Below are 23,595 nucleotides of genomic sequence, written 5' to 3' on the forward strand. Positions count from 1 at the left end.
ACAAGTAGTAGGCTAATTTTGCTAATTAAATAGAATGGAAGACATGTCAAGATATAATTTGCTACTTAGAACAATCCTCAAAGTAAGCAGCAACATACCTTGTTCTTGAGGAATCCCATAAAACTCAGCAGCTATTCTTGCTGCCTCTTTACGGTTCCCTTTTACAATATAGAAATGGCTGAGGATTGCCAGGCTGATTTTCACAAAGAGCTTAAAGCAGAAAAGTGAAAGTATCGTAAAGTATACATTGGATAGCTGTTGGGCGAACGGGCGAGTTTCCTCTACGACAGTCATAGCTGCACAAGAGGCTTTGTCAGTGTTTAGGTACAGCTCTGAAATATGTTGATAAGATCATATGGCTCCAGCCAGACACTCCTCGGGAACAGCTGGTCCTGAGGAAAGAAAATATCAGCTGGTCATGATGCCTGCAGCTCAAAATATGAGGATTATTTATACTGTACATAGCACTGAGTTCACTTAAGCTCCTGCTAGCTTGATGGTATTCAACTGGAGAAGAATACACGCAAGTAGTTTCAAAAGCTTTGGATCAGGTTCCTCTACACTACAAAGTTTCTTTATTCACAGCTCATAAATCACTTGTAGGTAATTATTTCAGTTTTATACCTAGTTAAAGTGGATGTCAAATGATATCTGCATCCATTGAAATGATCTGATTCCATAAAGCTTGATAGAGAAGGTTGCTGGGAGGCCACTCTCAAATGTGGTGAATGTGCAAAAGATTTTTTGGGAGGAAAAAAGTCTTGAAATCACTTTTTTTTAAAGGAACTACTGCTGTCAAATTACACCATCTATAGATGCACTTTTCCACTCAGATCTTACAAAATTATTTTCTGAAGTAATGTGAGCCACCACAAATCATAAGTCTATGCATACTTTGATTAAAAATGGAAGGCTAACCTAAAAACACAGGGAGGCAGATGAAAGTTAAGGTCATTATTTCAGGAATGGTGCTGGTTTGCTCTTGCCAGCTTGTTTACTTTTATTTTTTTGGTGGATTCCCTACCAAACCATTAATGTTTTACCCTAGGATCCAGCATCCAATTAGGGGAACACTATCCATTTTGGATTCATACTAATGCAAAAGGGTTAGGATGCCTCAGTTTTCAAAGTATAGGGGAGAGAAATTACAAAAAAATAACTGAGTGGATCCATTGTAAAGTAGATAGGAGAAAGTTACTTGGCTTTAAGCATCACCTCGGTTTAGCGCCTACTACATGCTGAAAGACCACTAGCATTTGTCTTATGCAGACTTCTGGGGATGGAGTCAATCACGGGAATTTCTGAAGCCCTGACAACCTTTATCAATATTCAAATTGTGTTTATCCATCACTAAGAAATTGAGGTTTATTATATCTTCTAATGTACTCCAGGGATCTTGATTGGGCCCTCAATCCATTACTATTTTTCATTTTCTACTGTTATGCCTGGTTGGATTTGAAATGAAAGGATGTCAAATGAATGTGAGTTTTCTCAACTACAGAAAAAGATGAATGGTTCCTTTGTTCAAATTATCATTAAGAGAGGAACTGTGTTGTAGTGGTTTGACCAACGGGGTTCAGTTTCCAGTTTAGCCATGAAAACTTACTGCGTAAACTTGGGCAAATCACATACTCTCGGTCTTTGAATAGCTATAAGTTGGAAATTACTTGAAGGCACACAGCAAAAATTATCAAGCAATATAGGTGATCTCAAGTTCACATAGAGAGCTCTTTTATGCACAGCTAAAATTTATTTTAGCAGAATGAGACAATGGAAATACACAGGCAGGTCAGCTGTGTTAATAGAAGCAATAGAAAAAGCCACATCAAGCAAAATAACTTTAAAAAACTAAATGAGATGATAATATACACAGGAGAGCCTTAGATGGAATGGCTTGAGGTCATCCAGGCCCCCTCTACACAGCTGAATCAAATCCCATATTATCTGCTTTGAACTGGAATATATGGCAGTGTGGACTCAGATAGCCTAGTTCAAAGCTGATATTCTGGGATCTTCTGCCTTGATTTTCCAGGATATATGCCTGTGTGGAAGGGCCCCTAGATAACTTTGGATGAGTTTCTATCCCATTAAAATAACTTGGTTTCATGTACTTAGCTATATGCCTAAATGTTGTGGCACTCTTAGTTCCCTCAGCACTAATAGAAAACTCTTCATCTCATTCGAGGAAAATGAAATTCTTAGATTTCTCCATTTTATACATTCTCAATTACAGCTAGAAATTGAGAGAAGGGGAAAGTAATAATACATCAATATACAATCTTTCAATTGGTAAGCAATCCTTCATATACCCTTTCCAGGAATTAAATAGGAGGCAGACGCTTCACTTTTTTTGTTTTAAGATAAATATCAAGGATCTCAATGTACCCCTCATCTGTGTTTTGCTTTGAAAGAACAAAGAACAGTGAAATATTAGTAAGAGTCACAAAAGCTATACAGATCTGAAGGGGCCCCAATGCTAACACCAAGGCTAAAGATAGTACAAAGGCAAGACACAAGAGTGAGGGGACATGCAATGAAAAAATAAGTAGCTATGAGTTACTATTGTAGCACTCTCATTTTCAGTGAAATAGATATTGCATCTATACTGCAGAATTAACACAGTTTGACATCGCTTTCTGCCATGGCACACAGCAATACAATCCTGGGATCTGTAATTTTCCAAAGGCGTTTCCCCACCAACATTATTGAACGTAGGCTATTGTCTGATCTGCTCCTGCAGAATTCTGGGAAGTGTAGTTTAGAGAAGCCGAGGACCTCTCTAGCTGAGAATTCCAAGGGCTCTGCCCTGAACTATATTTCCCAGAATTCTGCAGGAGCAACTCGGACAACTGGAAGACAAGAGCCTCCGTTCTATAATGCTGGTAGGAAAATGTCACTAGTCTTTAGCTTTCACTGACAAAGAGTGCTGGTGCTTCACAAAACTACATATCCCAGGATTCCATAGCATTGATTCATGGCAGTTAACGTCGTGTCAAACTGCATTCGTTGCACAGCACAGCTGCACCCTGGGTCTCACCATTTTTAAAGCACTCACAACTCTCAAATATGGTCATGTACTCCAAAACACAGAGAAACCTCAGAAGATAATTTAGGGTTCAAAATCTTGCACATACAGGAACACATTTAAATAATTTCACATCACCACTAGCACATTTTGCTTTTAAACTGTGCCAACTGGTGGCTCCCATTTGTGGAAGGAGAATCCAAGTTTTAGAACTATAAAGGTGCTGTCCAGGGTCCTGAATTCTATCCCTGCAATAGGTCCATAGAATCATAGAACCTTTGAGTTGGAAGAGACCTCATGGGCCATCCAGTCCAACTCCCTACCAAGAAGCAGGAAAATCACATTCAAAGCACCCCTGACAGATGGCCATCCTGCCTCTGCTTAAAAGCCTCCAAAGAAGGAGCCTCCACCATACTTCAAGGCAGAGAGTTCCACTGCTGAACAGCTTGTGGTGCCCAGAATTGGACACAGCATTCTAGATGTGGTCTGATCAAGGCAGAATAGAGGGGTAGCATGACTTCCCTGGATCTAGACAATAGACTCCTATTTATGCAGGCCAAAATCCCATTGGCTTTTTTTGCCACTGCATTACTTTGTTGGCTCATGTTTAACTTGTTGTCCATGAGGACACCCAAGATCTTTTTCACACGTATTGCTCTCGGGCCAGGCATCCCCCATTCTGTATCTTTGCATTTCATTTTTTCTGCCTAAGTGGACTATCTCGCATTTGTCCCTGTTGAAATTTATTTTGTTAGTTTTGGCCCATCTCTCTAATTTGTTCAGATTGTTTTGAATTCTGCTCCTGCCTCCTAGACTATTGGCTATCCCTCCCAATTTGGTGTCGTCTGCAAACTTGATGATCATGCCTTCTAACTGTTCATCTAAGTCATTAATAAAGATGTTGAACAGGACTGGGAACAGGACAGAACCCTGCAGCACTCGGCTCATCATTTCTTTCCAGGATGAAGAGGAAGCTTGGTCTGCACCCTCTGGGTTTGTCCGCTTAACCAATTACAGAGCCACCTAACCTTAGTTTTGCCTAGCCCACATTTGACTAGTTTGTTTGCCAGAAGGTCATGGGGGACCTTGTCCAAGGCTTTACTGAAATCCAGATACGCTACAACCAAGGCATTCCCCCCATCTACTCAGCTTGTAACTCTACCGAAAAAAAGAGATCAGATCAGTCTGGCATGGCTTGTTTTTGATAAATCCGTGTTGACTATTAGCGATGATGTCATTTGTTTCTAAGTGTTTGCAGACCACTTCCTTAACTATCTTTTCCAGAATCTTGCCTGCTATCGACGTGAGGCTGACTGGACGATAATTGTTTGGGGCATCCTTTTTTCCTTTCTTGAATATAGGGACCACATTTGTCCTTCTCCAAACTGCATGGCTTTTGACCCACAGTTCACTAAAAATACAAACAAATTTTACCCAAGCAACATTAGAAGTTTAGCTCTTTTAAAGTTCAAACTAAACCTTAGAGTGGATTCATGGCATGATTGACATTGAAGTCAGCCCCTAGCATGGCTTTTGCCCGCAGTTCACTAAAAACCCCCACAAATTTTACCCAAGCAACATGAGAAGTTGCCTAGGTTTTCAAAAATCTAAAAAATGATTAGATTATTGATCCAATGAATGCCAAAATAAATTGCATGCAAAACAGTATGTGTATGTTTTTGCATGTATGTGTGTGCTTCCAAAAGACTCTTTGGCTTGTGATAACCTAGTGAATATTATAGGATTTTCTTAGGCAAGGCATACAAAGGGCCCTTGCTATTTGGAGGGGTTTGATTCCAGAATTCTTCTTGGATACCAAAATCTGTGGATGCTATACAATTGCATAGTCAAACTCTGTCCCTTATATAAACGTGTGGATATTTAAAAAATAAATTCAATATGGTTGAATCTATGGATGCGAAAAGCACACTCCAGAGGTGGTTTGCCTATTATTTCCTCTGAAATATAGCACCTGGCATTCCTGATATACTTTGCACAAGTTGATAAGATGAAGTGGAATATGGATTTGGCTTTTTAAAAACCTTTTAATTTAATCTTTTAAACTCTAAAATTTAAAATCTTTTAAATGTGAAATTGTTATTATGTGAATTTGTTGATCTGTGTTTAATTGTCTGGATGTCCTTGCTACTTGTGTAGCTGTAAATTGGGTTTAGCTTTTGACTTATGTATTTTGTATTGTTATACGGCATTGAACGTTTGCCTTTTTATTTGTTGTGAGCCGCCCTGAGTCCCAACTGGGGAGTTCAGGATAGAAATAAAGTTTCCATTCTTTCATTCATTTCTTGGTAGTTTACCACCAGAACTGACCTTGCTTAGCTTCCAGGATCCAGTGCCTTTAGGGTATTTAGGTCTATTTACCTTTGTGTGTGTGTGTGTGTGTCAGAAGCAACTTGAGAAACTGCAAGTCACTTCTGGTGTGAGAGAATTAGCCATCTGCAAGGACATTGCCCAGGAGACACCTGGATGATCGGTGCTTCTCTCATGTCCCCGCATGAGAAGCTAGAGCTCGACAGATGGGAGCTTATCTCGCTCCCTGGATTCGAACCACCAACCTTTCTGGTCTATATACCAGTAAGAACCTCAGTGCTTTTAAGAAACAAAGAAAGCACTGACCCAAATGTCAAGACAGTCATTAGTTATGGACCAAGCATTTTGGCCTGCATCAATAGGAGTATTGTGTCTAGATCCAGGGAAGTCATGCTACCCTTCTATTCTGCCTTGGTTAGACCACACCTGGAATATTGTGTCCAATTCTGGGCACCACAATTGAAGAGAGATGTTGACAAGCTGGAATGTGTCCAGAGGAGGGCAACTAAAATGTTAAGGGTCTGGCGAACAAACCCTATAAGGAGTGGCTTAAAGAGCGGGCATGTTTAGCCTGAAGAAGAGAAGGCTGAGGAGACATGATAGCCATGCATAAATACGTGAGAGGAAGTCATATGGAGGAGGGAGCAAACTTGTTTTCTGCTGCCCTGGAGACTTGGATGCAGAATAATAATAATAATAATAATAATAACCCGCCACCATCTCCCTGAAGGGGACTTGGGGAGGCTAATATGAGGCTGAGCCCAAAAATAATGCAGCATAATTAGACACAAAACAACAGAAAAATTACATCTTGACAAAATACATAAAATAACAAAATAAAATAAACAGTGCAAAATAACATAGTAAAAATCCAATACAAAGGGCGGGCCAGATGCACGAGATAAAATGTTAAAATATTAAGACCCTGGGTGAGATAGGAACAGAAAAAAGTGTAATTATGAGGGAGGAGCCTAAGAAGGATGAGCAGTGGGGTTTGGCCTTTATTAAGGACAGGGGAAAGTGCATCATGAGGACAATGGCTTCAAACTACAAGAAAGGAGATTCCATCTGAACATTAGGAAGAACTTCCTGACTGTGAGAGCTGTTCAGCAGTGGAACTCTCTTCCCCGGAGTGTGGTGGAGGCTCCTTCTTTGGAGCCTTTTAAATAGTCTGGATGGCCATCTGTCAGGGGTGCTCTGAATGCAATTTTCCTGCTGCTTAGCAGGGGGTTGGACTGGATGGCCCATGAGGTATCTTCCAACTCTACGATTCCTTATTTTATACTAGCCGTCCCCTGCCATGCGTTGCTGTGGCCCACATGGGGGTTCTGTGTGGGAGGTTTGGCCCAATTCCATCATTGGTGGGGTTCAGAATGCTCTGTGATTGTAGGTGAACGATAAATTCCAGCAACTACAACTCCCAAATGTCAAGAGTCTGTTTTCCCCAAACTCCACCAGTGTTCACATTTGGGCATATTGTGTATTCTTGTAGAGTTTGGTCCATTGTTTGAGTCCACAGTGATCTCTGAATGTAGGTGAAGTACAACTCCAAAACCAAAGGACACTGCCCACCAAACCATTCCAGTATTTTCTGTTGGCCATGGGCGAACTGTGTGCCAAGTTTGGTTCAATTCCATCGTTGGTGGGGTTCAGACTGCTCTTTGATTTTAGGTGAGCAGTCTAAGCAACTACAACTCCCAAATGACAAAATCATTTTTTGAGTGGAGGACATACGTTGGGTTCTTAGGTGTCTTGTGTCCAAATTTGGTGTCAATTGGCCCACTGGTTTTTGAGTTCTGTTAATCCCACAAACGAACATTACATTTTTATTTATATATAGAATAGAATAGAAGAATAGATAGATAGATCAGTGTTTCTCAACCTGGGGGTCGGGACCCCTGGGGGGGGGGTCGCGAGGGGGTTTCTGGGGGGGGTCGCGAGGGGGTTTCAGAGGGGTCACTGAAGACCATCAGAAAACACATATTTCTGATGGTCTTTGGAACCCCTTTGGCATAGTTGTTTGGGTTCACAGTGCTCTCCGGATGTAGGTGAACTGCATCCCTAAATCACTGTTAATTCATCCCAAATCCCTCCAGTATTTTCCATTGGTTATGGGAATTCTGTGTAGGAAGTTTGGCATAATTCTATCAATGGTGGGGTTCAGAAGGATCTTTGATTGTAGGTGAACTATAAATTACAGCAACTCCCAAATGTAAAGGTGTATTTTCCCCAAGGTCCACCACTGCTCACATTAGGGCATTTTGAGTATTCATGTCAAGTTTGGTCCAGATCCATCATTGTTTGAGTCCACAGTGCTCTCTGGATGTAGGTGGACTACAACTCCAAAACTCAAGGTCAATGCCTATCAAACCCTTCCAGTATTTACTGTTGGTCACGGGAGAACTGTGTCCCAAGTTTGGTTCAATTCCATCATTGGTGGAGTTCAGAATGCTCTTTGATTGTATGTGAATGATAAATCTCAGGAACTACAACTCCCAAATGACAGCATCAATCTCCCCTTCAACCCCACCAGTATTGGGTGTATTGTGTATTTGTGCCGAATTTGGTCCAGTGAATGAAAATACATCCTGCATATCAGATACTTACATGACAATTCATAACAGCAGCAAAATTACAGTTGTGAAGTAGCAACAAAAATAATGTTATGTTTGGGGGTCACCACACCATGAGAGAACTGTATTAAGGGGTCGCGGCATTAGGGAGGTTGAGAACCACCGAGATAGGTGATAATGGCACTCAGGTTTTAGGAGTTTCCACCAGGCGGCCATTAGGTGGCGCTAAGAGTGGCTTTCCTGGTTTGTTTTGGACGCCATGATTGCTGTGGGAAGAAAGCCTTTTTCCTTGTGAGGGAACAAAGGACCCCTTTCATTTTGATTGTTGCGAGTAGGGATTGCGATACATCTCCCCCTTCAGCTCTCAAAACTTTTGCCCAAATAGTGTAAAAGGTGGTGCTGGGGGATATCCTTTTAAAACTGAGAAAACTGCGGGATCTTTACCTATCGCTTCGGCATCCGAAGGGAAACTGCACTATTTCTGCGCATGCGCCGCTTGCCTCCTCCTCGGCGCGAGGGCGGTTGTGCGTGCGCGCGAGTGCGTGCGTGCGTGCTTCCGCCTCTCTCGTGCGTGCGTGCGTGCGCGCGCTCCTTTCTGTATGTGTCTCAGAGAAGCAGCCGGCGGGGAACATGAACACCGTGCTGACCCGCGCCAATTCGCTCTTCGCCTTCTCGCTGAGCGTGATGGCGGCGCTCACCTTCGGCTGCTTCATCACGACGGCCTTCAAGGAGCGCACGGTGCCCGTCAGCATCGCAGTTTCCCGGGTCATGCTGTGAGTCCAGAGGGAAAGAGATGGGCGTTTTCCTTGGGCCACGAAGCCTGAGGGCAGGGAGGGAGGCTTACTCAGGACCCTTCCTAAACACCCTGAAGGCCCCAGTTCGCCTCTAGTCTTCCACACTGGAATGAATGCAGTTTGACACCACTTTCACCGCCATGGCTGAAAGCTGTGGAATCCTGGGAGTTGTAGTCTCAGGCCCCTTCCACACAGCTGAATAAAATCCCACATTATCTGCTTTGAACTAGAATATATGGCAGTGTGGACTTAGATAGCCCAGTTCAAAGCAGATATGGGATTTTCTGCCATGATATTCTGGGTTGTATGGCTGTGTGGAAGGGCCCTGATAGCCTTCTCTGCCAAACAGTGCTGACGCCTCACAAAACCACAACTTCCAGAATGCCAATAGCAGTCAAAGTGCATTGGGTCAGGTCAAATATCCCATATCCCAAGTGTTTGGAACCAAAAAAATGCTTTGAAGTTTGGGTTTTTATTATTATTATCATTATTATGATTTAGGATTTGGATTAAGAATGATTTTCTTATTCATAATAAGACATGGCCAAAAGCGAGGATGAGCTGAGGAGCCTTCTAATCAAGGTGAAAGAAGAAAGTGCAAACGCTGGGTTGCAGTTAAACATAAAAAACCCAAGATTATGGCAACAAGAATGATTGACAACTGGGAAATAGTGGGAGAAAATGTGGAGGCAGTGACAGACTTTGTATTTCTAGGTGCAAAAATTACTGCAGACGCAGATTGCAGCCAGGAAATCAGGAGACACTTCTTGAGAGGAGCACAATGTTCAATCTCGATAAAATAGTGAAGAGTAGAGACATCACACTGGCAACGAAGATCCGCATAGTTAAAGCAATGGTATTCCCCATAATCACCTACAGATGTGAGAGCTGGACCATAGGGAAGGCTGAGTGAAAGAAGATAGATGCTTCTGAACTGTGGTGCTGGAGGAAAGTTCTGAGAGTGCCCTGGACTGCGAGAAGCTCCAACCAGTCCATACTTCAGGAAATAAAGCCCGACTGCTCATTGGAGAGAAGGATATTAGAGACAAAGTTAAGTATTTTGGCAACACCATGAGAAGAAAGGAAAGCTTAAGGAAGACAATTATGCTGGGGGAAATGGAAGGAAAAAGGAAGAGGGGCCGGCCAAGGGCAAGATGGATGGATGGCATCCTTGAAGTAACTGTCTTGACTTTGAAGGAGCTGGGGGTGGTGACGGCCGACAGGGAGCTCTGGCATGGGCTGGTCCATGAGGTCACAAAGAGTCAGAAATGACTGAATGAACAACAACAACAAATGAGACATCTGAAGAGATGAGATCCAAGCCTAAACACAAACGCGGCGCAGTTGGCTCTTTTATGCATATGTGGTAGGACTGGGACAAGATACAAATATTTTATAATTAGAACTATGAGGGCAAAAAGTAGTATTTTTTAGTCAGAAAATTGAGGGCAAGAGCAGCACTAACAAATGGGCAGATATCATAAAACATATAGAATCATAGAGTTGGAAGAGACCTCATGGGCCATCCAGTCCAACCCCCTGCCAAGAAGCAGGAAAATCACATTCAGACACCCCAACAGATGGCCATTCAGCCTCTACTTAAAAGCCTCCAAAGAAGGAGTCTCCACCAACACCATGGTAGAGAGTTCCACTGATGAACAGCTCTCATAGTTAGGAAGTTCTTCCTCATGTTCAGGTGGAATCTCCTTTCTTGTGATTTGAAGCCATTCTGCTTTCTAGTCTCCAGAGCAGCAGAAAACAAGCTTGCTCCCTCCCCCTATGACTCCCCCTCACATGTTTATACATGGCCCTCATCATGTCTCCTCTCAGCCTTCTCTTCTGCAGGCTAAACATGTCCAGCTCTTTAAGCCACTTTTCAGAGAACTTCTCCAAACCCTTGATCATTTTAGTTGCCTTCCTCTGGACACATTCCAGCCTGTCAACATCTCCCTTAAATTGTGGTGCCCAAGCAACAGTAGCTTTGGGCTGTAAAGAGCAGGAAAAATGGGAATGCAAAAATGGTTTGAATCTTTAGCACACTGTATGCTCCAGGATTATGTTTTTGAAAGGATGAAATACACAACAGGTTGTAAGGAGAATTGAATCTCATAATGGGGAACTCTGATAGCTAGAGTAAAAGAAAAAATGTGTTATAAGCCGCTTTGGGTCCCTTGGTGGGAGAAAAATGGGATACAAATAAAGAGTTATTATTATTATTATTATTATTATTATTATTATATAAAGAACTAAACCGCACTCTCTTCATGATCAATTCAAATAACACTCAAAGATACAACTGTTCCCAGTGGGTGGGGGCAAAGTGGGGACGGGGGAGAAAAACTGTTGGACACAAGTGGTGGATAAGGGTGGAATTTATTGAGTGAAAATGTAATTGGAATTTAACTATTGAGATTTTTATTACTCTACTTGTGTCTACAATTAATAAGAGGGAGAGATCCAGGCCTAAACACAAAACTCACTTATGAATGAATGCAGTTTGGCTCCACTTTAATTGCTATGGCTCAGTGCCATGGATTCATGGGAGTTGTAGTTTGGTGAAGCAGCAGCACTCTTTGGCAAAGAAGGCTCAAACTACAATTCTACAGTCTCCATCAGGCACCATTAAGCTGCGGTCTTCCAGCTGTTTGGGCCTCCAACTCCCAGAAGTCCTAGTCAGATTGTTCAATGGTCAACCAATAGCCTGGTCTAAACGCACCCTATGTTTCATATATGCCTCACACACATAGCCTGAAGGTTGTTTTATACACAGTATTTTTAATAGGTTTTTCCTGGAGAAAGTTGGGTTAAATTGAACCATCAGAAAGCAAAGGTGGCATTATCTCAGGCACCCACATGGATGGTTTTGGATTTTGCAACTCCACATAAGGGTCGCTGAACTTTTATAAGCAGTCCCCAAGTTAAAAACATCCAACTTTAGAAATGAATCATAGTTAAGAACAGGTAAGACAACAGGAAGTAAGAAAAATCTACCCCTCAGAAAGGAAATGCATTTCTACCTCTGAGGAAGCTTGCCATAGATGCAGGTGAAATGTCAGGAGAAAATGCCTTTAAAACATGGCCATATAGCCCGAAAAAACCTACAACAACTCAGTGATTCCAGCCATGAAAGCCTTCAACAATACATTCCTGGAAGAGCTTTCGTGGGGAAAAAGTGTCTCTACTGAAGCTTTATCATCCTTGTTTCCACAATAAGCCAAATTTTTCAAAATCCAATTCTCACAGGTACAGAAAGTGAGATGAAATCTAATCAACAGGGGAAGAGAGAGCAAAACAAACACCATGCTACCCAAAGCTGTATATATATATGTGTATATATTTGGCTGGAGGTACATTTTAAAATGTACCTGTTCCAACTTACATACAAATTCAACTTAAGAACAAACCTATCTTGTCCGTAACTTGGGGACTACCTGTACTTAGGTGGGAAGCCAACAAATCATCAGGTGCTTTGGCTATATTTCCAAGGAAGGAACTGGCAAAATCATCGCACCTTGTTTAAGAAAATCTGTTTTTATTCATGGGATCATGATAATTCTACAGGCAATTTAAAGACACGTGCACACAGGGTTACTATATTGCAATATTGTAGTTTTGTCAAAGGCTTTCATGGGCGGAATCACTGCGTTGCTGTAAGGTTTTCGGGCTGTATGGCCATGTTCCAGGAGCATGCTCTTCTGACATTTCTCCTGCACTGATGGCGGGCATCCTCAGAGGTTGTGAGGTCCTCACAACCTCTGAGGATGCCTACAATCGATGCAGGCAAAACGTCAGGTGAGAATTCTTCTGGAATATGGCCATACAGCCCGAAAAACTTACAGCAATCCAATATTGTAGTTGTTTGTAATATATGTGGTGTGCTGAATACAAAACACAATACAACATTAAGTGTGTCACACACCGTTCTTTAAAAAATATTGACCAATTTTGTTCAAGTCACAGCTGACAGAACAGAAACATCTAAGCAAGTTGTATATGCAATTTCTGAGGTCAGTTTTGCATTTCAAATGCCAAATTCCTATCGATCATAGAATCAGAGTTGAAAGAGACCACAAGGGTCATACAGCATACTTTTTTTTTTAAAAAAAAAGTTTTTGTGAGTCTCAGGTTTTCAGGCCTGTGACAGTCTTAATTTTCTGTGTAATTTTTTTCAGATGAACATAATGAGTTTCTTTAGAAATAGGACCCAAGTCTAAGCTCAAAACTCATATATGGCATAGTTTCCTCTGAACAGCTGGTGATAAACAGCACAATTAACATTAGGCTTTGGGGTACCTTTATAGAAAGAGCCTAAGTATCATAATCTCACACATACATTCACACTATTTTTCCATATATTTTGAAATTACACAAGGGCTTGGATTTAAAATCAGCATGCTTTTTAAAAAATGCACATTGCTCATTTGAATTGTTTTTGTTACTTCTCTGCCACTGAAGTTCTATTTTCATTCTGAAGCAAATAAACCTTTCCTTCCTGCCTTCTCATTTCATTTTTCTGTGAGCCAATGAGCAAACAACACGAACTCTACAGTGCTGTAGTCTGCCCTCTAGCAGACTCCCTTAGTGTGCATGGAAAAGCAACTCAGCCATTGGGGCGAGTGAACGTCAGAGGACTCTTTCACAAGCAGTTTATTGCCAAGCATGTGCTCCTTTCCACGACATTAGAAAAGGAGCTCACTGTAGCAGAACTTCCTTTTTTCCTTTGTTTTTCTTTGACAAAACCAAGTCTGTTTTCAGAGCGATTATGAATGATCCTCATTCTGAGCTATTCCAGAGATGCCACTAGAATCATTTGTGCATCTTGAAGAGCTTTAAGAAGGAACATCTCACCTGAAAATGTTAAATTATGAGTTTGAAATCCGATGCACCATATTCAATTAACACATGCTAAATTAACTGCTCCCTGTGAATTAAGTTATAGTAATGCATGCACTTTGTAGCTTCTCATATATTGTGTCATCTGGATAAGATCAGTTGCCAAAATGTCATTATACTGTAATTGTTGCAACTCCAGACAGTAAATAAATAAAAATAATGTAGCCACATATTACAGGTGTCACAGCTGACATTACTTTGGCACACTTTTGTCAAACACTTTATGTAGCTTCTTAATTTTTCTATTTTCCACCATGTAAATTATTTTCTGTTTATTATATTCTGCACAGAAGGTAGTTTGATCAGTCTACAAAATGTAAGAGAGTATTTAATAAGTAGCTTAGCAAGGGAATGTGTCCCTGATGGTTGTGCTATACAATAGGCCCTCAATATTGATTAAAGGGCTTCCCATGGATTCCAAAATTTATGGATGCTCAAATCCCGTCGTATGTAGCGATGTAGTAGAATAGTCTCTCTAATATAAAAAGGCAAAAAAACAAAGTCTCGTTTGGATTTTCAAAAAAATATTTCCAAGTCACATGTAGTGGAGTCCTTGGATGCAGAATCTGTGGAAACAGAGGACCTTGCTTCATCAAAAGCCAACATCTGTGGCTTTTGGTGAATCATGGTATCCTTCTGGGCTGCCTTACTAGAATGGGACTTGGGAAACACTGTTTTATAGTGTCTCTGTTCTTTCTTGAGAAGAAGAACACAGAAAGTGATGTTTCTGGGCTCCTGTTGAATTCCTTGTCCTTTTGCCTATGGAATACCACAGGGTTTCATTTTGTTCGCATAATCATGAAAAACTGGAAGGAGATCTAAAGTTGAGTGCTAATGGAAGTGAACTCTGTTTTTCCTTTCCTCCATACCCCATGGGTATGTTTCCTTGGTAAACCAATATTTCCTTGCTAAACCAATATGTTTTGTGAAACTTAATGCATACAAGTTTAATCTAAACAAGGCCTATTGTGAAGATTAATGTAAACAGGGAAGATGCAGTCATGGTCAACCAAAAGGCAGATCAGGGTATCAAAATTAAGCCTACACTGGATGGAGTTAAAACTCCCCCGGAGACAAATGTTTGCAATTTAGATTACAGTATGGCGTCCTTATTCATAGACTCAATGTCCACAGTTTCACATATCGACACTTTGAAAAATATTCCCCTTGGTATTGTTTGTTTGCCTCTCCAGGCCGCCAGTGCAATTCTGTTTTATTCTTCTGACAAAAGCATAGTACATAATAGCACTGGAGGACCCAGAGAGGCCAGCAATTGAATGTGCTGTGGACTTCTCTGGGTCCTTCAGTGCTATGCTATGCTTCCTTGTTTAGTCAAAAAATAGAGTTCGCTATTATCTGTAGTTTCCTGTATGTATACATAGACTTGGGTCATATCTTCTATGAATATGAGGGTTGTAATGTATTTCTTAATTGACTTATGAGCCAGGTTTCTTTGGTGTCTGAACTGACTCATTGGTTTCCAGTTCATTTTCAGGCACAATTCATTGTGCTGGCTATGATGTCGAAACCTCTGGGTCAAATCCACACTGTACAAAGTTCTGTTAAGTTTCAAGATCTTTAGAGAAGGCCTTTCTCTCCATTCCATCACCTCCATTTGTAGATTTATTGGGAACACAGTTTTGTGTCTTCTTAGAGCCGCCGCAAACTAGCGTCTTGGGAGAGCAAACTGTACCAGCACGACCGATGACGTCGAAGACTCCGCCTCTTTCTCCGCCTATTTCTCCCCGGCTGCATGGTTTTCCCTTTGCTAGGGCAGCGATGCGAGCGTACTCTCGCTGTTGACAGAATTCAACAACGAGAGTACGCTCGCATCGCTGCCCTAGCAAAGGGAAAACCACGCGGCCGCGGAGAAATAGGCGGAGAAAGAGGCGGAGTCTTCGATGTCATCGGTCGTGCTGGCACAGTTTGCTCTCCCAAGACGCTAGTTTGCAGCGGCTCTTAGGGATTGCTCCCGGTTTGGAAATCAATCCTTAGGGAAGCCAGGATGGCTTCCTCCTTGCTGTCTTTCCACCAGCAAATGAAAATTTTCCTGACAGAATTTTAGGAAAGAAGTGAATTCTAGAGTTGTGTTGTTCTGCTAACTTATATCGTTTTGTATTTTAAGAATTTATTTAAAATGTTTTAGTCCTGTAGATAGCTGAACTGCATTTTAATAACCATTGCTTTTACTTATTGGTATTTGTTTTATTTTTTCTAACCTGACTTGAGCCTCAATTTTGAGAAACAGCAAGATATATATTATTAAGAAGAATTTAAAAAACATATTAATTATTTTCTTCAATTTTTGCTTTATAAATGTGTTCTGGAGGAGAACAGACACTATTTGCAGGAAATGGGGAAAAGTAAATTCAATCTCTTCAGTAGTCATGGACCACAGGTAGTTAGGTGAGGGAGGAGAGTGCTTCCATAAATATCATGGGATTCAACCACAAGAAATTAAAAGACACACATGCCAACTGCACAAACTTACATGGTTTTGGCACCAAATATTATTCAAATTTTGAGATATTTTCTAGTACTTTGAGCAAATTTTGTTACATTTTTTGGCTTCTGTTCTGTCTTGTAATAAATGACTCAAATACTATACATGTCTGCAAATTAATGTCTTCATCTCAGTATTACAATGAAACTGAGAAGGGGGCCATGCTTCTCTTTACCTTTTTATGGTAAAGAGAATATTTATATTTGCACCTTTATACCTAAATCTGGATTTACAATTAAATGTTCTGACTTGAAATTTGAACTTCTGGCAAGGCTGAATATATCTAGTGATTATATACAACAATAATTACAATAGTTTAAAATAATTTCAAATTAGTGAGTTGCTAATACAATTTTGTGTATTTTTATTCTGAAAGTACTGCAGAAAAGCTGATATTATAAAGTATACCCATTATTTGATATATATTCTCTTACAAGGGATGAACAGTAATATTGGCTGTGTGTTATTCATTATTCTGTACTCTGAATAAAGATATCCTTACCTTGAAGATTTATATGTGAAATTGTGCTAACTACAAAGAAAACTGAATATGGTTCTTTTTCTTTCTGCCAGAAAAAATGTAGAAGATTTCACTGGCCCAGGAGAAAGAAGTGACCTTGGAATCATTACTTTTGACATTACTGCAGATATCCTTTATAGTAAATGCTAGCTGTCTGCTGGAAAATATATCTTACTTTTAAATTAAGATTAATAAAAGACTGGAAAGATGAAATGTCTTTAAAGTTAGTTGTAGAAAAATGTAAGAACATAGAATGCATGATATATTTGCTGAAAATGTTAAAACCTAAGCATTAGATTAGTAGTTGAGGCCCCTTAAATCATTGACGATGCTTAACCTTTTTGATTTGGACAAATGTAACATTTCTGAATCTCTTAGCCTTGACTGAATGGATTGTGGACTTGTACAGTTCCTCTGCCTCCTATATTATCTGTATATTTCTTTTCCTCTTAATTCTGTGGTGTCACTTAACATCTCTATAGAGAATTGCTTGGCACAGTTATCTTTAACCAGTCCTAATAAAACGCTTTCGAAACCTGCCTTCAGACTTTGGTTCAAAACCAATTAGTGATCTCTTTGAAGCATTTGTTTTACATTTTTATGAAGGGCACTCCACCAGTGTTAATCAGAGAAAAGAGTTTATTAATATACTGTTAATCCTTTTATCTCAGCTGCCTATTTGTTGTCACTTAGCATTCTCCCTGTTCTTTGTCCTTTAGAACATCCTCTTCTGTCATTATTCTCTCATCTTTTTCTTTCAGTCCTGGTTTTTCTCTGATGCTAATTCTCTATTTCACCCAATTCCTAAGTGTGCATTACTTATATTTCTTGCTGGGCTTTCACATACAGGTGTTCACTCTATTTCCACACTTGAGTAGGAATAAATATTAGGATTGGTTGGCTATGAGAAAACAGACAGACTGACACCAACTTTACCATATCTCTCCGAATCCAAAAATCAGTTGAACATTTATTCCTATTCACTTTTGTCAAGTATCTCCATGTTGCAGATGTTCCTGCACTATTTTGAAGTCCACCTGGTCTTATGTTATGCTGGCCTATTCCAAGTGCTTGCATTAGTCTGGTAGGACTTTTGACTTAAAACTGCAAGCTTAATGACCTAGATCCAATAGGTCCTGCTGTCATGGCAGGACCAGAAAATGCTCAGAGACCAGTAATCCTTGTATTCTGCTTAGAATTCTAGTACACAAAACCCATAAAAATGTGGGATTTCATTCTCCAAATGTCAATATCTTACAGATACATTAGTCAAACTCACATAGTACCTATCAAACACCCAATATCAATATCTAGTATCCATTTGCTATTGCAGTTCTCATGTTTTAAAATTTGTAAAATTAAATATTTCTTGCTTTTAAAGGATTTGCCTTGTGGAGACTTCAGATTTAGAGATGAGTTACGCCCCTTCTACACAGCTATATACAATCCAGATTATCTGCTTTGAACTGGATTATATGGCAGTCTAGACTCAGATAATCCACTTCAAAGCAAATCATGTGGGTTATTTGCTTTGATGATCTAGATTATATGGCAGGGTAGAAGGGGCCTTAGACTCACTGAAGAGTTCATGGGGATGTAGTGTGTTTGGAAAAGAATGTTCTGCTTTTCAGCAAAACAGCACTTAAGCGTTGCAATGTGTACAAAGTTCAAGATTCAGAAATTAAATTACATGAATCCTTTGCACTACAGAGATCAAGAATTTAGATTTGAAAAATATAAAGTGTTATGTAATAAAAAGAGATGACTTACAGGTTCTCAAGTGCCTTTTTTAAAAGCTTGGGTTGTTTATAGACATTAAACAAAGCTTTGAAAGGAAACAAAATTGCATATGGTGTGTGTTCCTTAACCTCCTCACATCTGCATAGCATATTCGACTGGAATGTGAAACAATTATTTCTGTATTTATCAGCAGAATATTCAACAAAAAACAATGTAAGTATGAATTTGGGAGCAGAGTAGTCTCATATGCAGAAGGGATATGATTCTTGTTTCAGTACAAGAAGGGTAGGAAAAAGTAGTCTTGTGGCACAGTTTGGACAACTGATTTATTCCAGCAAAAGCTTTTTAGGGCCAAATAATACTTGAGTGCAGAGTACAGACTTGGACAAACACATAAGGAAAAGTATTGTTTGAGAAATTATTGGAAAAGAAAAATATGAAAGCATGGTAATGGGATGACAAATAAAAGTCCTAGTGCTAGTTGGTTAGAATTGTTCAAATAATATGGCTGGGTGAGAAGTATATATCATAAAGGTGAAGGGGTAACAGATGTAGACATTTCTGATGATCATTCAGTGTCTAGATAGCTGATAGATAGAATATTTATTTTATTTATTGTGTCAGAAGCAAGTTGAAGGTACAGTTAAAATGCATTTAAAAACACAAAGTTAAAAAACTTGGCATTATGCTAAATGTCCTTTGACCAGAAGCTGGCTACTTGGTGTGCCTTTGTCGCTGTGAGAAGGTCCTCCATTGTGCATGTGGCGGGGCTCAGGTTGCATTGTAGTAAGTGGTCTGTGGTTCGCTCTTCTCCACACTCACATGTTGTGGACTCCACTTTGTAGCCCCATTTCCTACGATTGGCTCTGCATTTTGTGGTGCCAGAGTGTTTTGTGGTGCCTGTTCAGTGTCTTCCAGGTTGCCCAATCTTTTGTGTCCCCAGGAAAGAGTTTCTCATCCAGTTTCAGCCACTGATTGAGGTGCTGGATTTTAGCCTGCCATTTTTGGGTTCTTGCTTGCTTAGGTGTTCCTGCGAGTATCTCTCTCGATCTTAGGAAGCTGTTTCTTGACCTAAGCCGTTGGCATGCTGGCTGGTATCCAAACAGAGGATGGGCTGGCGATGTCACTGCCTTGGTCCTTTCATTGCCTTGGTCCTTTCATTATTGACTGCTACTTCCCGCCGAATGTCAGGTGGTACAGACAGTATAATTTCTGCAGTGGTGTAGGCTGTAGACATCCTGTGATAATGTGGCATGTTTCATTAAGAGCCACATCCACTGTTTTAATGTGGTACAATGTATTCCACACTGGGCATGCGTGTTCAACAGCAGAGTAGCAAAGCGCAACGGCAGATATCGTCACCGTATCTGGTTGTGCTCCCCAGTTCGTGTCAGTCAGTTTTTTGTACAATATTATTTCTAGCACTCGCTTTTTGCTTGATATTCAAGCAGTGCATCTTATAAGTCAGAGCACGGTCCAGAATGACTCCCAGGTATTTTGGTGTGCTGCAGTGCTCCAGTGGAACTCCTTCCCAGGTAATCCTTAGAGCTCGAGATGCTTGTCTATTCTTAAGATGAAAGGCATAAACCTGCATTTTAGATGGATTAGGAATCAGCTGGTTTTCATTGTAATAGGCAGTAAGTGCACTTAAAACTTCGGAGAGCTTCTGTTCAACCATTTCAAAGCTCCCCGCTTGAACGGTGATGGCACAATCGTCGGCATAGATAAAGCTTTCTGTCTCTTCTGGCAGTGGCTGGTCATTTGTGAAAATGTTAAACATTGATGGAGCAAGCACTCTTCCTTGAGGCAGGCCGTTTTTCTGTTTTCGCCATCTGTTTGTTAGGATTTTTGATGCTGTTGCCAGACAGTATGTGAGACAGTGTTCGTAGAAGGGTCTTTCTCATTCATCTTATGTGGTTTGGTATAGCAAAATAGTTTCAGATTGAAATTTTCTTTGTAAGCTAGTATAGATCTGCCACCACAAAGATTACTGTTCAGAATAGCTTATAGGTAATTGATGAACGGTAGGTGAGTGACAGATGTTCACTCATTCTGTCAGAAGGTGACAACTATTGTTCTATTAGATGGTTTTCTGCTTTGGGTTTATCTTGCAGTAAATTTTCTGTGAATATCAGTGTCACCTTGTCAAATTCATGAGTTTTGAGTCCCTGGCTCATGGGTCTGAGCAGGCGTGATTCTATCTGAGCATAAGAACCTCCTATGGACTTTAAATCTGGTGCTTCTCATTCATCACCACACTAGCATGTTTTGCATTTCTTTTACATTCCCCTTCTCCCCATGTCTAGAAGTGTTTCTCAATCAGGCTGCATTCTATTCCCAAAAAAGTGTGGTTTTTTTCACAAACAGCTTAAAAGTAAACAGTTTTTTTTTAAAAAAAATTGATTCACCTTGTCATATTTAAAATAACTAAAGCATGTAGCAAAAAGGCTCAGTATGAAAATATATGTTCCAGTTTAGGCACTGGTGGGAGAGGTGTGCCTTGGCTTAGTTTGCTCCAGAATGCTTAATTATTCAAATCCTCAAGCATCTATATTCATATGTTCAGTTCTTTTGATCAGTGTGTGTGTTTTGTTTTTACAAATGGATGCTGAATTAACTTGGTGAACTAACTGTAATTGTAGGCTTTGAACCAGGTTGTCCTCTGGGACAGAATCATTTTGAGAGGAGATAGTCCAAAGTTGCTTTTGAAAGATATGAAATCAAAATATTTCTTCTTTGATGATGGAAACGGTCTCAAGTGAGTAAAACTTCATTCAGTATTATTTTGTAGCCATATTATATTTGTGATCACATTCAGTTCTAGAGATGAGAAAGTTCTTTTACAGGAAGAGAGTAGAGTTCCAAGAATGCATTCATGTCCACATATCTGTCCTTGAAGAACAATATTATACAGTAGGTTCTTGTGGCTGGAATCACTAGGTTCACAAGAACCTAGTGATTCCAGCCATGAAAGCCTTCGACAATACAATATTATACAGCATTGTCAGCACTAATTTTGCAAACAGCCGTAGATTATATAGTTTACTATATGCAGAATTTACAAGCACTTTTCAGTATGACCCCCGTATCCATGGGATTGATATCTACTGTTTCATTCTGCCAAAATATGTCTTCTCTAGGCCTTTTCTAGGTCCTCCAGCATGATTCTGTGATATTCTTGGGCTAGAAGTCCCTTGTTTTAATAGAGTTCACTATTTCTGCAGGTTTTGTCTATCCACACAATACGGGGGTCATATTGTATTTTGCCTTTGCCAGTTGGAAATTACAAGAAGGTTTACATAGTAGGGCCACAGTGGCCCAGCGAGTTAAACTACCAAACTGCAGAACTTTCTGACCAGAAGGTTGGTGGTTTGAATCCGCAGGATGGTGTGAGCTCCCGTTGCTATCCCCAGCTTCTGCTAACTTAGCAGTTGCATGAAAATATTCAAATGTGAGTAGATCAATAGGTACCGTTCTGCCGGGAAGGTAATGACATACAGTCATGCCAGCCACATGACCTAGGAGGCGTCTACTGACAGCCAACTCTTTGGCTTAGAAATCAAGATGAGTACCACCCCCAGAGACAGACTCAACTTAATGTCAAGGGGAAACCTTTACCTTATATAACTTGGAATTGTAGCCCCTCTCCTGTGTATAGATGTGAATTAAAATGAAGAAATAAAACCAATGTCATGAAGCATAAAACCAATGTCACAAGCGTGGTTGGTGGGAATGAGAGAGAGGGCCTTCTCTGTGATTGCTCCCCACCTCTGGAACTCCCTTCTTAAAGAAATAAAAATGGCACCCACCCTCGTCTCCTTCAGAAAACTTCTGAAAATACATTTAGGCATGTTAGCATACGGAGAAGAGGAGGACTAGCACAATTAGCACTTTATGGCTGTTGTAGTCTATTTTAAATCACAATAAATGTTCAACATTGTTTACAATTTAGTTGTTTAAATGTTTAAGATATATTTTTGTGTAATTATGTCTTATTGAAGCAATTATACTATATTTAAGTATTTGTATTTTATTACTTTAACTTTAGTTTTCTTTGGTGATAAGTTTATTAATGTCTTTTTTACATCTTTGATGTTGTATGATCTTAATTATGGCATTGGATGTTTGCCTTTTGAATATATGTGAAGTGCCCTGAGTCCCCTCAAGGAGAGAGGATGGTCTAGAAATTGATGATGATGATGATGATGATGATGATTATTGAGAAAGTAAAAAAGCAAGATACATTGAGAACAGTTGCAGTGGAATAGGGGAGCTTAGAAAAGAAAAACGGTGGCAAGGAATTGTGTCTTCAGTGTGACCCTTTATGAAATTAAGCACATTATGAACCTCATTGAGATAGTTTGTGGATATGAAAAAATGATCATCTGCATGTGGCTGATGGAGTATATTGAAAATCAGATTAATGATATCTTAATGCATAAGTTTGTATCATAGCAGTCATTTTTTCCTACTAATGTTCTTTTCAAATTGCAGGGGCAACAGAAACGTCACTTTGACTCTTTCCTGGAATGTCGTACCAAATGCTGGCATCCTACCTCTTGTGACAGGAGCAGGACATGTATCTGTTCCATTTCCAGATACTTACAAAACAGCAAAAAGCTATTAAATTATTATTCTGAACCTTGAGTAACATATTTTTATACTTGTACATTACAAATTTTATCTCCCATCCAGTGCAATTGAAAGGTACTTTACTAAATTTCTTTAGGTTAATCTGAGGGAGGGGAAAATTCAGTTGGGTTTGTTTTAATTTTTGAAGAAATTAAATTGAAATCTCAAGGAAAGAAGATGATTTGCTTAAATTTTGGGCAGAAGGTTTTTATGTTGGTTACTGGGACAAGAAATACCTTTCTTATAAATAAACAATTTTGAAACCAGAAAGTAGTTTGTTTGATTTGAGTGTATTGAAAATTCATTTGCACCTCTTCAATCCCCTAATTATATGTAGGGGTTAAAAATATATATTTCTTGAGATTTCAGAACTCATGCTTTGGTGTCAAATAGAAGATCTTTATCAACCTACATAATATACTGCGTCCTTTTAGTACAAATAGCATCTTCCTATAAAGACAATATATACAAGATTTAATAAGATATTAATAAAACACTATTATAATTGATCTTTTAAAAGTATACACACAGTAATGCTACTGGGGAAGCACAAGAAGTAGGGTTCTCCTTGTGGCTGTGTGTTCAAC

General features: G+C 39.9%; 2 protein-coding genes across 2 annotated transcripts in view; one reads left to right on the plus strand and one right to left on the minus strand.

Moving 5' to 3' along the window:
- Positions 1 to 8,443, minus strand: part of ASB5 (ankyrin repeat and SOCS box containing 5) — a 40,558-nt gene extending 32,115 nt beyond the window's left edge. The window contains exons 1-2 of the mRNA XM_060778686.2: positions 8,371 to 8,443; positions 99 to 392 (exon numbers count right to left, since the gene is read on the minus strand). Coding sequence (XP_060634669.1) covers positions 99 to 294 — 196 coding nt within the window. The 5' untranslated portion in view covers positions 295 to 392; positions 8,371 to 8,443. The remainder of the gene's footprint in view (positions 1 to 98; positions 393 to 8,370) is intronic.
- A 54-nt stretch (positions 8,444 to 8,497) lies between these two features.
- On the plus strand, positions 8,498 to 23,278 carry SPCS3 (signal peptidase complex subunit 3). Its single transcript, XM_067468728.1, has 5 exons — positions 8,498 to 8,699; positions 16,690 to 16,763; positions 18,513 to 18,589; positions 21,019 to 21,134; positions 22,871 to 23,278. The coding sequence occupies exons 1-5, from the start codon at positions 8,557 to 8,559 to the stop codon at positions 23,001 to 23,003; spliced, it is 543 nt and encodes a 180-aa protein (XP_067324829.1). The 5' UTR covers positions 8,498 to 8,556; the 3' UTR covers positions 23,004 to 23,278.
- Positions 23,279 to 23,595: the final 317 nt, after the last annotated feature.

This window comes from Anolis sagrei, chromosome 5 (genome assembly GCF_037176765.1).
Source record: "Anolis sagrei isolate rAnoSag1 chromosome 5, rAnoSag1.mat, whole genome shotgun sequence".
Lineage (NCBI taxonomy): Eukaryota > Metazoa > Chordata > Lepidosauria > Squamata > Dactyloidae > Anolis > Anolis sagrei.

Coding starts and splice junctions, on each gene's coding strand:
- SPCS3 (XM_067468728.1), top strand. CDS start 8,557: ATGAACACCGTGCTGACCCGCGCCAATTCGCTCTTCGCCTTCTCGCTG. Junction 16,764..18,512: donor TACTTTTGACATTACTGCAG/ATATCCTTTATA, acceptor TAACCTCCTCAC/ATCTGCATAGCATATTCGAC. Junction 18,590..21,018: donor AATATTCAACAAAAAACAAT/GTAAGTATGAAT, acceptor CTGTAATTGTAG/GCTTTGAACCAGGTTGTCCT.